The sequence below is a fragment of the Enhydra lutris genome, unplaced genomic scaffold (assembly GCF_002288905.1).
Source record: "Enhydra lutris kenyoni isolate GAN:26980312 unplaced genomic scaffold, ASM228890v2 scaffoldscaffold27, whole genome shotgun sequence".
Taxonomy (NCBI): Eukaryota; Metazoa; Chordata; class Mammalia; order Carnivora; family Mustelidae; genus Enhydra; species Enhydra lutris.
Window position 1 is genome coordinate 22877598 of NW_019154111.1, and position 16399 is coordinate 22893996.

The window sequence follows — 16399 nt, forward strand, 5'->3', positions numbered from 1 at the left end:
TAAATATTGTTTGTTGATAAGTACATGTATACATAGGTGTAAATTCCATTAAATGGATTGGAAAAATATATATCACATTCATCATAGTGACTGAAGCTTGGGGTTTTATGGGAAAATGGTGGTGGAAAGATTTGTTAGGAAGTTCTACTTAGAGTTTGTCCAAGCCCCTGAGGCACTTAGAAATCAGGGATGTTGTCATATGGTTATTTCCTATCCAGAATGGACACTAGTGATATAGGCTATCTTTCAAAAAGCATGAAAATAAAAGATGCCCACCTCTGAAAAGATTTGAGGTTCTGAGCCAGCGTATTTGGCCTCTTTTTTCTAGATAGAAGCCATTTATGAAGAGAAATGTATAAGTGTGGATAATTAGGTAAGTTTTTCAAAGAATGTAAGTCATAGGAAACAGCTGAGATTGAAAGGAAACAAAATAGTAAGGATACATTGAATAGAATTGTGAATAAGCTCATTATTTTAAGATCAAATAAATTAGTAATACCAATATCCTGTTGCTAATGTGAGTACTTGCCCTGATTGCCTAGTTTATTGTTCATTTGTAGATTTCTTTATTAGTGTTTGGCTTTTTCTATTTGGTTAAACATAGAACACTTTGTTTTGTATACATTGTTAAACATTTATCTTTGCTAATTACTAACGGCACTCAAACCTGATAATATATTTATCTTAAGGGTGGTAGTTTTCAGTCTCCACAACATATTTTCTTCTACGTGAAAATTATAAACTTAAAAAAAAAAAAAAAAAAATTGTACCGCCTGGTACTGTGACATGAGTTTGACAAGCACCGTAAGGACATGGGTTGGTTAGAGAAGACTCCGTGCACAGAAACAAATGGTTTTTCTCTTCACTGGCACAAAACTTGAGTTCCTCAGGAGCTATCCATAAAAAATGTTGGAGGAACTCATTCAGTGCCATTAAGATGCTGGGCACGATGTGACTTATGTAAAAACTGACTACTGAGATTTTTAAATAAAAAACCTAAGCCATAACATAAATCAAATATAAACTTTTAAACACTGTGCTAAACTTTCTTGTTGAAGGAGACGCTGAAAACCCTTTTTCTGAAGCTCTGCTATACCACCATTTCATTTCTTAGTAATTTTCTCAGCACAGCTTATCTACAGATAAAATCAAATATGTGGATCATTGTTTCTAAAAGTGAAGTATGTGAGCCAATTATTTCAGATTCACCTGGGGAGCTTGTTCAAAATGTTATACCTATTCTCACTCAGATGAATTAGAGAAAAGCCCAGGAATTTGCGTCTTGTAGTTATTCCACCTGCTCAAACATTTCCTTACTCTTTTGGCTAACTTCCTTTACAATATGCTGGTCAGAAAGGCAAATGCCAACATAAAAGGATTCTGTGCATATATTAGGTCTGTTTGAGATTGTAAAACACTTGAAAATACCTAGATAAAGAGCATGAAAGAAGGTCAAAGTAATAGTATAATAAGTATGCAATAAAGATTATTATTAAGAAATATATAGTATACTCAACATGATACATGCACTTTTCACACAAATGTTTATCATTTTACTTTTAAAAATGCACCTAAACACCACCCTAATATTATTTAACTGAGCCAGACAAACCAGAAGTTGTTAAAGAGGAATTGCTAATATAAAGCTCACTAACTGACTTGAACATTGGACAAAGGAATGATACAAGGTGTCATTACATTAAAGAGAGGGAGAGCTTTAAGAAAAGGGTGGAGTGTTACATTTAATGGTTCTTTGCAATTTTGCAGTATTTGCTAAGTACATTTGAGCTTCCTGTGACTCTGTAGATAGGAAAAAATCATAAAACTTGTTTTAAGGCTACCTTATCACTCTTTAGAACAACCTTGACAACATAGCTGCTTGTCGTAAGGAAGGGGGTGTGAAACTTGGGTTGAGGGAACATGAACTTTAGAGGTAATAACATGCAATAAAACCATGTTTTTAAGAATAAATCACTAGACAGTGCCAATTTTATTAATGTTTAATAATTACTAAGCTCTTATGCTTTATACATAAGGAAAATGAGCAAGGAGGAAGATGAAAAGAAGTGTTGGGGAACAGATGAAGGGGTAGGAGAATAGAGGAAGGGACGGAGAGAATGGAGAAAGCTAAAGCGTTCTAGAAAGAGAGTGAAAGAATGAATTTTAACAATTTTTGCACAGAGCTTTTGTAAACATGGATGTTATCCTGAGAGTGGTGGGAAGTTCTTATTAACAGAACTTAACTCCTACAGCAGTAAATACACATGAACGAATTCATAAATTAAAACATGGAGTTCAGGGACAACTGGGTGGCTCAGGGTTAAGCGTCTGCCTTCAGCTCAGGCATGATCCCAGGGTCAAGCCCTGCATTGGGCTCCCTGCTCAGCCAGGAGCCTGCTTCATGATCCCAGGATCAAGCCCTGCATTGGGCTCCCTGCTCAGCCAGGAGCCTGCTTCTACTCCTCCCCACTTGTGCTCTGTTGCTACCTCTCTCTCTCTCTCTGTCTCAGGTGAATAAATAAAATCTTTAAACAAAACAAAACAAAACAAAACAAAACAAAAAAACCCTGGAGTTCTGCTTATTAGGAAAGATAATTTGTTAAACTAAGTCAAACTTGATTACAAGTAGCTATACACAGAAACACTGGCTAAAGATTAATCCTTGCTAGAAAGCATAAGAAGTGAGAACTTTTTATCAACTTGAAAAATAAAAGCTCTTCTTTCATTGAGATTTGATATGGACCAAATTTATAGCAGAAAACTCAAATTCCAATATAATTTTTATTGCCGGCAACAAAAATACAAAAAGCTAGTTCTTTTATATAATGGATGTTACAGTCTTGTCACAAATATTAAACTATTGCTTAACATTCAAGGATATACATATGTATATATGGTTTTATGTATGAACTTGTGAGTATATACGTAATTCTGTTGATATCTCTATGCCTCTTTAGTGTTTATTTCTGTATGTATGTAGGTCTGTATTTGTATTTGAAGATAACATTAACATTTTTAAAGGAAGAACTGGAATGCAGATTTAAAGTGTCCTTGAGTAAATGCTCCCAAGGAAGTAAAGTTAGAAAAGATACTTAAACAAAGTATCTTATTTCTCCTATTCTGGCTCTACATTAGATTCATTTAATTTCTGGACTCCAGATCTCAGATTCTCTGAAATGACATTTAAAAATCCAGTTTTTAAAAGCTTCCTAGATGATTTTGATTCAGTTGGTCTAAGAATTGGCACTTAGGGAGCGGTTAATTCCTTCACTATCTTTTCTAGGTCTACCCACCCAAGATTCTGGGACAAATCCAATGCCTGATAAAGCACTTCTCTCCCAGTACTCTGCTGCCACATTACTATGCTATCCTGCAGTTGCTCCTGCTCTGGACTTCCTAACTCAGCTCCCAGCTCCCCAGTGCCTAAATCAGCTTTGGAATTCAGTTCCTTAGCTGCCAGGCTTCAAAATGCACTCACTCACGCCCTCTGAAGTAATTCCACCATGATCCTTGTTCCCTCAAGACCTGACATTGGAGCCTAGCTGCCCAAGTGGCTCCAAGCAGGCTTCCTGCCCTCTACAGACTGCCCTCCTACTTGGACCTGTCTTTTTTATTTATTTTAAAGATTTTATTCATTTAATTGACAGAGAGAGACACAGTGAGAGAGGGAACACAAGCAGGGGGAGTGGGAGAAACAGGCTTCCTGCCAAGCAGGAAGCCTGATGAGGGGTTTGATCCCAGGAGCCTGGAATCATGACCTGAGCCAAAGGCAGACATTTAGCGACTGAGCCACCCATGCGCCCCTGGACTTCCATATTTTAAAGTTGAGGTTATGAGGCTTGAAGAAGAGATTCTGCCTCAAGGGCAAAGGAAAAGGAGAAAATAATTTGGAAGAGGATCTAGGAAGAAATGTCCTGACTTATTTAAATTTCAAGTGTGTGGTATAGGTGGTTTTTCCAAGATATGCTTATTTAGGAGCTGCAAATAGTTTTCACAACTATGTCATGGAATTCTCAATGCCATTAGGTCACAAGGCTTTGCTATCACAACTTCTTACAATTGGTAAATTTATAGTCTTGATGGCTTAATGATACTGTTAACATCACAGTGAGATTAACTAGCCTAAAGTTCTAACTTATAATCAGCAATAGTCAATGGATAAGTCATTAGAGTCTAATCTAGAGTTTCTTTTCTAATAAGAAATAACCCTAATAGAGTACAGAAAAAAAAAATGAGTCAGAAGACTTGGATTCTCTTGCTGATCCCATCAATTTTGGATCTTCAACAAGTCCCTTAAAAATTTTACTTCTTTTCTTTAAAATTGGAATGCCAATATTTCATTAACTTCTAACCACAACACTTCCATTATCCCCCTCCAATTTGCATATTATATTAGATGAATCTTCCTAAAATACTGTTTTTATTATGACACTTCCTCCAATAAAGAAACGCCACGGTGGAGGATGCTAGAGACCCATTTGCTCTCCTCCCAGGGTACTTCCCTGTGCTCCCACCAATTACCACATTTCTCTCACTCCTCTGCAGCTAGAAGGCTGTTTGAGAAGTGGATTTCACCAACTGGATTTATATGAAACACAAAGTGAAAGGGGTGACTTTGTCTTTCTGCCTCTTTTGGCTTTTTTTAAATTGCTGGCAAATGGAAGGATAGAAACCATGATCTGATTGGCCGCTCCTAGTTCAGCTATCACGATATACCCCTGTTTTTCCAGATCCCAGTCTTGCTGCGCTACCTAGAGCTCCTGCAAAAGTGCAGTGCTCTCTCCTGGCTCCAGGCCCATTTCATTATACACTCTGGCCACACAGAACTGACTATAGCTCCTCAGATATAGAGTGCTCCCTCTGGGTTCTCGGCCTTGTACATTCTGTTCTTTTTCTGGAATGTTCTCATTGTTCTTCTTCACTCAAATGACTCCTGCTCATCCATCATCTCTCACCTGAGATGGCACTTCCTCCAGGGAAGCCTTGCCTGAACTTCTAAGATCAGATTAAATGTTACTTCCTTGTACTCATTAAAGGACCCTATATTAATCAATATCATAGAATTTATCAAACTGCTCTGGTTTTTACTTAGTCATCTCCACTAGAATAAAACCCCCTTAAGGACAGGGATTGTGTCTTGTTCATTAATAATTCCCAGAGTTTGGCAGAGTACTTAGTTCAATGTTTGCACTTACAAATATTTACTAAATGAATATATATATAATCTTTCCCCCCAAATATCTATAAGTCAAAAATTAATTGCAGACAGGGACCCTTGTTATAATTGAAGGCAGCATCCACAGTGCCTAAAATGTTACACATCCATGAGAGGAACTCAAATATTTGCTGAAGTCAACTTTTTAATTTAGAAAATTTGAATCAAGCCTACCTAAACCTTCTGAATAGAAATTTCAGACTTTATTCTGAAAGACACTAACAGTAATACAATTGCCATTTCGAGGGCTGTTTTCTCAAGGGAACACTTATACTCAGAATTTTTAGAAAAAACAAGTTTCCTTTCCTAACAAAGACCTTTATGAACATCACTGAGTTCTAAGGTATGAAATATAAGTGTAAAATCTTCCCTTGATCTTGTTTTGTTAGCCACTGCTACAAAGAAGATAATTCTGAGAGTGCATGGCTCAGAATCCCAGTTCTTCAGGAGGGGTGAAATCTTGAGCATAGACATGATGATACATCATGGTTTTTACCTTTGGAAAATGTCATTTTTTTTTTGTTTTGTCTTTTAATATAAAACCTTACCTTGAATATCTTCATTTCATTATTTATTCCTGAGATAGCCTGGTCCCAGACCATTATAATTAAATTTTTATATTACTGTTCTGTTGACTTGTCCAAATCTTACTGAGACCAGCAGTCTTATGGCTATTTTGGTTTTAGAGATGTAAAACTCTCATTTGTTAAGCTAATAATTAATTCCAGAATTTGTAATTTCAATTCCTAAAATCAGGTTCACACTTTAAGAATTCAGCACAGTTTCTCTCTGATAGCAAACTCTAAGCAAAGCTGTCACTAGATAACAAGAAAGTGAGAATTCGATGGACCAATGTGTGCAAAGTGCTTAGCACAGCAATGCCAACATGTACTCTCTCGACAGATGTTAGCTAGAGTTTATTTTTTTAAGTTTCAGGGCTCAAATGAAGTGAAATAACAGTTCAGTTCAGGAAGTGCTATGGCATTTCTGTTAGGTTCTGGCTCAGTGATTCTATAAAATAAATGTACTTGCTTCATATTACAGTAAATAAATGGCAGTGCTTTCCAACTTAATTACCTATTAAGAGAAAATTACAGGTGGTTCAAGGTGCAGTCATTAAGTACGGTTTATTCTGGCTTAGGGGACATAGTTCAACGTGTTTCAAATATCCGTTTTATGTCTCGGCTGCTACTGAATGCAGATGTTAATTCCTATGGCCCCTTTTTATTGACAGATCTCTCAAATGAACGTTCCTGAATTCTCCTGTGGACTGACCATCCAAAGGATAAGCCTCTGTTCACACAGGTTAGTTTTGGCCAGATGTGGGTATCCAGAGGTCAAATTCAAATTTAATTAGACTTGCGGTATCTGCAGGGTGGAATTTATTTTCCAGAACCGTCATTAACTCATTTCTTTGCTTACTTCCCTCCCAAGTTTTTCATATTTCTTGCCAATTTCCCTCCCAAGTTTTTTTTTTTTCTTTAGCAACTTCTTGCCAATTTTCCTCCTAATTTGCTTTCTTCTAGCGACTTAAAGATGAAAACTGCCAAGCAGTGGTGGTAAAGAAAACACAAACAGATTTTAATTCTGCAACAAACATAGTAAATATTTTTATTACAATGCATATGTAATGGTTGCCAAGACGAATACTTAATGAAGACCATTTTGCGGTTACAAAAGGATCTCAACAACTTTGTGAAAACCGATTATATATCCTAAGTCCTTAGCTTCTTCTCATATCCCACGCCCCACCACACACTATCATAAAAGCCAAACCCAGGTACTTTTACAAGAGAGTGAGTCACTGAATATAGTCAGTCCAACTACCCATTACCCAAACACCAGCCTGCCTAGAATTCTCTTGCTGTCAACTGTGGGGTTCTATGGTAGGGTAAGGTATTGGTGAAGTGTGAAAAAAAAACAATAACCTGAAAATAAAGAAAGACAAGAGAACAGTGAAGTCTGTCCCTCTTTTAATAACTAAACAGGGTTATAATCTCCTTAAGAGATAAGTAAGTTAACAAGGGCCCAGTTAAACGGAGTCATCTTTTTTAAGCTAGCAAAAATTTCCAGGGCTGGTTACAAAAGCGTTCAAATATTTAGGAGAACCCTCAGGGGTGGTCTGGTTACATGGAAAGAGAATAAGTTGATTGGCACTGGGATATAAAATAGTATCTTAAAAAAAAAGAAACATGAAGAAAACAAACACCTCTACATTTGTCTAGGAATCTGTGGTACCATCATCTAGATCCAAAGTAGGAAACATAAAGCAAGACATAGAGACATTCGTAAAGGAGAAGGGCTGAAGGCGAAGGATCCACACCTGACTTGCTCCCTCGGGTCTGCACACTACAAGTCATTCTATCAGCACAGAGCTGTCTCCGGGCCCTTCCCCGTGATAAAGTCTTTAAGCTATCCCTCTGAGGGAAGAGTTTTCAGCAGACTGAAATCAGAAAACTATGTGAAATATGTTGTGCGTGCTATTTCCTATCCACGCCAATTTACCCCTACCTGCCTGCTCCTATGACGGCAGGCATCACTACATACGCAAGTGCTCTGTAGATATTAGAGCTGAACAAAAACACAAAAATGAGGAAGAAAATATCCCGTTCTCATCTCCAGTTCCAAGTCTGGCTGGAGCACATTCAGAAACAGATCAACGCTGGCAGTCAAAATGAAAACAGATGGACTCACGACTCTTTGTACTGGGGGCCTGGAGCCCTGCGGGGGACTCGGCCAAGGCGACTGTGGCAGGCACCAGCTGCTCCCCTTTGGGGACACTGTGGGAGTTTCATGGTCCTCAGCTCCAAACTCCTCCACATTTAAAAAAGAAAACCCTCCCTTGGGAAGGCCCCCACTGGCCTCTTCTTGAAAGGTGAGGAATACTTATTTCATGACAACAAGAAAAATACCAAAAGTAGAAACTCTTAGGGACTGAAAATAGACGACACCTTTGAGTTCGACTAAGATAGTCTAGCACTTGTAATTCCTTTCCTTACTCCTTACTAAGTAACATACTCCCGCCATGGAACCATCTCATCCAACCCTGAGACTGGGAGACTCAGAGGGGAACAGCTGCTGAGAACGATTCCCATAACTGGCATGCCTACTCCAAGATATTGCTGAAACGTCACCTGAAAGAATTTACAAGACCGCCTCTCCATGTCCTGGGCGGAATATACCAAAATAAAGGTTTAAGAGTCACAGCTCTCAAGCAATTTGTCATGTGGTTGGATAGATAACAATATACAGGGAATATTCAACAACAAGAAAAGAAGCAGACACGCTCTATATTCAGTGTACTCACTACATTTGCCAGTATCAAGTACAGAGAATTTAGGGTGCTGGATGTATTTTTGCCTCTAACAAGATGACTAGAAAGGCCTAGTTGCAACAGTCAGCGGGACAGGAGGGAGGAAGGACTCAGAGATCATTAGAAATGAAAAGCTCAGTGTTTTGACAATTTAAGGCAAAGGGGAAGAAGAGCGAAGTGTACATTACAGAAGTAAAATGCATATCATCATCGTTATAAAGTTATTTATTCAATTCTACCTAATGGTGTCCTCCACTGGAAACCTTATTAGTAAGACTTATGATCTTTCTGTCTTGATCAGATGTCTCAGTTGTATGTAATTCACCTTCACGTGCTTCTGTCCTAAACCCATAGCAATCCTACCTGGCCCCCTTTTCAGTTCCTGTTGTGCAAGGAATCCTTAATCCTAAACCAATTTATCTCTTCTTCTAATTTCTTCAGGAAAAAAACTCTCAGTCTTCCTTGAAGGCCCATTTTCCCTGATACCCTTCCTTTGGATGGAAATAGTATATAAATATGGCATTCTTGATATCCTCACAATGCCTCTGCTTAATTTCTGTTTCTTCTTGTCCCTCCAAACCATTATCTGGATTACTGAAACAGTTCCTGTTAGTCTCCTTCTAGTCAGAACAGCAAATACTACTACTATGATGACGACGACAACTACTCCTACTGGCTGTTTTATTAAGTAATTTTGGTGTGCCAGAAAAAAATCAAAATAAATAATATAATCTCCATATTAAAAGGACAAAGTCAGTGTATAATAGGATTAAATAACTTTCTTTAGTAACCCAACTCTGTCAGATTTCAAAATATATATTCTTTCTGCCATCCCAGTTTCAAAATGCACCCACCTTAATTCTGTTTCTCATATTAGAGCCAAGTGATATATCAAAAACACAAAACTGCCTGCATCCTTCTTTCCCTGATTAAAGCTCTCCAAGACCAAATTCCTGAGATTGGTGTACAAGGCCCCCAGGCCGTGGTCCAATGGGTTCATTCCTCTTTCCACACTCAGTGCCCCCAAGTTATATTCTGGTTCTACCAAGACACGGTTCCCTGCACTAACCAACTGGTTTCACATCCTGTGTTTCTGCTCAGTTCCTTTTGTCCAGAATACCCTTCCCACTTTTACTCATCCCTCAGGTTGTCCACTTTTAGAGAAAGCCTTTCCTGAACTGCTGAGGCAAACCGAAAGCCCTCAACTGGGCTTCCGCAGTGCCCTAAGAATACCTTTATTCCAATACTTGCTATCTCTTCCTTTATGTTTTCCCCCAACCAGCCCATAAGTTATTTGAGGAGGGATAATAATGTTTTCATTTTGTACCTGCCCTGACCCCACTACAGTGAACAGTGTCTGGTACAGAGTCGTGTTTTCGGGTGTGAAAGGCACATAGAAACTAGAATCACTGCCCAACCCCACTGCCATTTCTGGAGCATGGAAACAATGTGCCTGAACTCTAAACTGTCCAATGCCATCTGGTTTCTTTGACAGGATACTCTAACTTCTGTTTGGGTCAGGAAGAACAACTACCATATTTACAGATAACCACTTTTATCATTTTTCTTATAATGACTTTCATCATCATTAAAATTCACATTGATGACTTTTTACAGCCATCTTATTTATACCAAGTTCCATCTTATTTCCATAGTAGTCACTCTCTAATAAGAACTGACTCTAAGAACACATCTATCTTACATCACATTCTCTAGCAGTATTCGCCACCTCAAAAGAAAGTAGAAAGGAGCTAATATTTATAGAATAGCTTATTTACACCAGACACTATGTTACATACCCTATATTCATCCCATTTAATTTTCTCAATAATCCAGTTACCATTTATTCATCAATCTCCCACTTCTTCGGACCAACCTAAACTTCTCTCTACTTTATTGGCAAGCTCTAATGTTCTTAATCAAAAAAAATCCTCCAAAGCCATCAATTTCACTCTTGTCACATTGAAATTCCACAGTGAATCATTCTATTAGAGGACATTATCCTTGTACCACCTTTGGAGGTTATTCTTTACATCAGGCAGACGGAGATCTATTCTTATGCTCCCTCTTTTCACTCCTACAGAAATCACTCTTTCATTTTCTATTAGAGCACCAACTACATTCCTTATTAATATGTTTCTTTCCCCTACTGGTCCATGAACCTCTCAAGTATAAGGATCTTATCCTATTTTATTTTTACGAAATGCAGCAAGCCTCAAATGTTTTCAAAATGAAGACTTCTTAACTTTTTCTAGTTTAAAAGTTTATTTGGGCACAAAAGGCCATATACTGAATGTTTGCATTTGTGTTAAATGTCCACAACAGGAAAATTTTAGAGATACAAGGTAGATTAGTGGTTGTTTAGAGCCAGGTATGTGTGCTGGGGGGCAAGGTAGGTATGAAGAAATGAAAACTGAGTGTTAATGAAACTACTTTTAGAGGAATTAAAGATTTGATGGCCTTTCCTTTGGATGGAAATAGTCCATAAATATGAATATACTAAAAAAACTAACTTATACACATTAAAAATAATTTTGAGGTTGGTCATAAAATGAGAAAAGAATATGCTCTTCTTCCTCTTATCCTCTTTACTTTCGTTATTTTTAACAGCTTTATTATGATATAATTCACATACCATACAATAGTTCATTAAAACACAGATCACTATAACATGAACCTTTAGAAAATGGACTGTGTATTTTTCAGCTTGGTTTTCCCACACTTAGCGCAATGTTCATGTTAGTAAATGCTCATTTCATGAATGAGGGACCCACAGCTCTGAATTTATTATTAGTAATACAGCTATGGTCTATTTGGGTTAAATATACTTTTATTTGTTGGAATCAAATCACCATTTATAAAATTATTTTGTGAGGAAAGGTATATTCAAAGCAAAAAATAATAACAGTAATAATAAAGCTCACCAGAAACCTTCCAACACCTTTCAACTAATAAATAAGGCTTGTGATTTATCTTGCAAGACACTACCACTCCTATATCCCAGTCCCCACCTAGACAAATATCTGTGGTCTCTAAAAACACCCAGATTTGTTTTCGATAAAATATAATCACAATTTTATCTCTGATTCTCTACTGGCAGATCATTGCTCATTCTGCTAGGCTATGGTTGTTATTTAAAATTATTAAAATCCTCTCAAGTAATTTTGAAGTATCTTTTAAAAAATGCATGCATATAAGTGTCCATTGAGGACACATGACTCACGAATGAGTCAATAAAATTCTCTTGATTTCATAAAGGTTTTATTGTAACCAAATCAGCCCATCATTTTAAAAATAAATTGTACCTTCTCTATGGTTTTGTAAGTCTCCTAGAGCAGGGGTCATATATTTTATTAGTGGTCATATATTTATTAGACATACATATTTTATTAGTGGATTTACTTAGAGTACTTTGCCCATGTTGGAAATTTGGTTAATATATGTAGACTGACTGACTGAATAGGGGACTAATTATATGTCTTAAGTAGTTTAAAGATTTCATATGCATAGTCAGAATTATGTCACATAGTTACTCACCTCCTCTAGCTGGCATGCTTTGATGACACTCCTGTATCTATACTCATCATAGGAAACACCAAAGATGATGTTTTCTTTGATGGTGCCAGGCATGATCCAGGAAAACTGAGAGCAGAATGAAATTCTTCCACTGTGCTTAATTTTGCCCTCTGAAGGCTCCAACTCTCCCATAATCATCATCAGAAGTGAAGTCTGGAAACAAAAACCACAGTTATTAAATTAAATCACTTGATCAAATCATTCTCAGAATATACCTGCCTCCAGCTATTATCCTAAGCAGATATAGTTGTTCTGATTTTAAAGGATTCCAGATTTATTCATTTGATTCAAAACTTATTAAGCACTTCCTATTCTGGATTTGCTGCTATGCACAAAAGATACAAAGAGGAATAAAAGAGACATTTACAGTGGAGTGTGGTAAGTGTTGTAGTAGAGGTTCACAGGGATGGAGCCACTGATTCAGATCATTGGGATGGGTTTGGAGAACATCAGGGAAAGATAAATACCAGCTAATATTTGTTGATACTCGGTCTATGTTGGGTGCTGTTCTTTGTGATTTAACTGCATTCATTTATTTAATCACAATTTAAATAAATTCTGTCCATTTATTTAAACCAACAATGTAGATTCATTTTGATCTTCATCTAACAAAGAAGAGATTAGTAAAAAAAAAAAAAAAAATAGATAATATTGTTTCCATGAGCCCTTCTTGAAGAAACAAGGATAAAATCATCCAAGAAATGACTGAAGAAGCTTCAGCAAAAGGACTATCAGTGAGCAAAGACTTTATATAAAAGACTGTGAACTAAAATTTAAACTAATGTGGGAATTAGAGTTGAAGAAGATAATTTAAATACGTTATATGCCCTGACAATAGGAAAAGTTTTAAGTAAAATACAAACAAAACAAAGGAAAGAGAGTATAAAGGAAATTTGCTGATTGCCTTATCAAGAAAAGCTGGAAGTCAAAGGATACCACTTAAACGTAACACAGTGGATAACAGAAGCATAAGCATATTTAACAATACAAAGATAAAACATTAAGAAAGATAGCACAAGGGCGCCTGAGTGGTTCAGTGGGTTAAGCCTCTGCCTTCCGCTCAAATCATGATCTCAGGGTCTTGGGATCTGGCTCTTTGCTCAGGAGGGAGCCTGCTTCCCTCCACCTCTGCCTGCTTCTCTGCCTATTTGTGATCTCTGTCAAATAAAAAAATAAAATCTTAAAAAGAAAGAAAGAAAGAAAGAAAGATAACATGACTGACTAAAATGGTGTAGAAGAAAAGGAGGCAGCAGAGAAAGAAAAAACATTGATTTTATCAGAGCTCACATCAGGGAATCAAGGAAAGAAAACCCCGAAGATTTAACATAAAGTTATTATAAATATAATCTCTATGACAAAACACCTCCCGCACCTCTAATAGTTGGAAGGTCCTTGGGCTCACACCTGGACCCCTTTCCCTTTTTATCCATACTCTGTCCTTCAGAATCTCATTTGACCTCAAGTTGTTACACTGCCAGACCCCATTCCCTTGAAACCAGACCTGTATATCCAACTAACATCTCAACTTGGATGTTGAATATGCATTATAAACTAAATGCATAAGTTTCTCCCATAATCTTCTCAGGTAATTGTACCTTCAAGCTTCCAGTTACCCTTGGACTCATCCTTGATCTCCGTTTTTTTCATATGCCACCTTCAATCTAATTCTGTGGTATCTTTCTTAGAAACATGTCCTGAAGGGCGCCTGGGTGGCTCAGTGGGTTAAAGCCTCTGCCTTCGGCTCAGGTCATGATCCCAGGGTCCTGGGATTGAGCCCCACATCGGGCTCTCTGCTCGGCGGGAAGCCTGCTTCCTCCTTACTCTCTGCCTGCCTCTCTGCCTACTTGTGATCTCTGTCTGTCAGATAAATAAATAAAATCTTAAAAAGAAAGAAAGAAAGATGTCCTGAATCTGACTACTACTTCCATCACTACCTGGATTAAGCCAATATCTCCTGCCCAATTAGCCCAAAAACTCCCAACTGCTTCAAAGCTCCCCTTGCTTCTGCCCTTGTCTCTCTAAAACCTATTTTCAAAGCGGCCCCATCAAAACCTAAGTCCAATCATATTACTTTTCTCTTAAAACCTTCCAATGGACTCTCATTTCCTCAGAAAGAAAAGCCTTACTCTTTACAAGCCCCTTTGTAAGGCGCTTCAGGCTCTTTTAGAAAAGCCCAAGTACTGGTCTAGCCAACCTTACTCCTCTGATGGCTCTACCCTCTGTGGCTGACTGTGGCAACCCCACTGACCTCCTTGCTGTTCTGTAAACCATACAGGCTAAGTTCTATTTCAAGGCTTTCTCCACCCTCTCTCTGCAAGACTCTTCTGTAGTTAATCCACATGACCTTGTCCCTCACCTCCCTCAAGTGTCTGCTCAAATGTTACCTGTCAGTGAGGCTTTCAGTGAGGCTTTCTCTATCTCCCCTATTTAAAATTGCACCCCTATCACCAATATTCTTTTCTCTGCTTTATCTTTATAGCAATTTCCATCAGGTGATATTACATATACTCATTTTTTGTTTGTTTGTCTCCCATAAAATGTGAGTTCCTTAGATGGGGATGAGAATATGTTGTAGGTTTTGTTCACTACTATATCTTAAGGGCCTAGAATAATACTTGGCACAAAGTAGAGACTCAATAAATTTGTTAAATGATATAAGTTAAGAATATGATACATTATATTAAATTATAAGGGCTCAATAACTTGAAAAATGAATTACTATTATATAAGAAACAAACCAATGGAACAGAAATAAAACTACAAACCAGATCCAAATGCACAAAAGAATTAGTATTCAATAAAGGTGGCATCTACAATCAGTGGGGAAAGATGGATTATTCAATAAATGGTGTTGGAAGCTGGACTGCCATCCAGAGGGCTAACAAAAAAATTGTGTTTATAACTCATACTATATTCATGGTGAATTCCAAATAGGTCAAAGAAAAAGTACAAAAATAAGTCCTTAAAGAAAACACTGGGGGATGCCTAAAGGGGAAAAAAAACCACTATGGAGTAAGAAAGCCTTCCTATAACTCAAAATCCAGAAGTCACGAAATGAAAGATAAATTAAACCTCATTTTTAAAAAAAATTATGCATGGGAAGCTAAAGAAAAGAGTGTAAAATTGAAGTAAAACTTTACAACTTAGAACACACAAAAGAATAATTTCTCTCTAAAGAAATGATTCTAAAATCAAAAGGAAAAAGAAAGCAAATCCATTAAAAAATGTACCAAGTATGTGAATAGTTATTTCACCAAAAATGAAAATAGAGGAGACCTTTAAACATATGAAAAGATATTGTACTTCATTCATAATAAGAGAAACCCAAATTTCAAAAAAAGAGAGAAAAACACAAATTAAAAATACATGGATATGCCACTCGCCCCTATAGTAAGACTGGAAAAGAATTAAAAATTAGATAACATCATCTGCTGGTGATGCTATGATGAAATCCATACTTTTACATAGATCATATGGTACACACATAGATTAGTGCAATCTTCAGGGATAGAAGCCCAATGAATACACAAATGCTTTACCATTTCAAGGAAGCTATCCTACTGATACACTTGCAGATGTGCTAAATGACATGTGTGCAAGGATATTCAGTGTCATTTTGAGTTAACAAAACTCTGGAAACAACCCAAATATCAATCAATTGATGATTCATTACATCATATAACATCCACCTGTACAGTAGAATACTATGCAGTTATTTACATATATATATATATATATATATATATATATATATATATATTCAAAAAAAGTAAAATTGGCTACGTGGGTTGGGGGAGAGATTGGTGAAAAGTGAGTGAAAAAGTGGTGAAAACTGAGCAGAAATAGACTGAAAGGGAAATTTTTCAACTTTTTATATCTTCTAATTTTCTAAAGTTTTTTTTTTTTTTTTTTTAAAGATTCTTTTTATTTATTTGTCAGACAGAGATCACAAGTAGACAGAGAGGCAGGCAGAGAGAGAGAGAGAGAATGGAGGAAGCAGGCTCCCTGCTGAGCAGAGGGGCTGGATCACAGGACCCTGAGATCACGACCTGAGCCGGAGCCAGAGGCTTTAATGCACTGAGCCACCCAGGTGCCCCTAATTTTCTAAAGTTTTTAATTGTCAATTAAATTTTAATAAATAATAATATCACCTAAAATACATTAGGAAGAAGGCAGGATTAAGTAACAGACCTCTTTATGTTATAGATTTCAGTATATTTTGTAATTTTTATTATATGAAGAAAAATCTAAAATACGTTATTTCTATGTAAAATCCTTTTGTATAAAAATTAAAG

At 36.9% G+C, this 16399-nt stretch overlaps 1 protein-coding gene across 1 annotated transcript in view; it reads right to left on the minus strand.

Annotated features, from left to right (window-relative positions):
• LOC111152043 (cystic fibrosis transmembrane conductance regulator) overlaps positions 1-16399 on the minus strand; it is a 163960-nt gene that overhangs the window by 83411 nt on the left and 64150 nt on the right. Inside the window, exon 11 of the mRNA XM_022510327.1 lies at positions 12066-12257. Coding sequence (XP_022366035.1) covers positions 12066-12257 — 192 coding nt within the window. The remainder of the gene's footprint in view (positions 1-12065; positions 12258-16399) is intronic.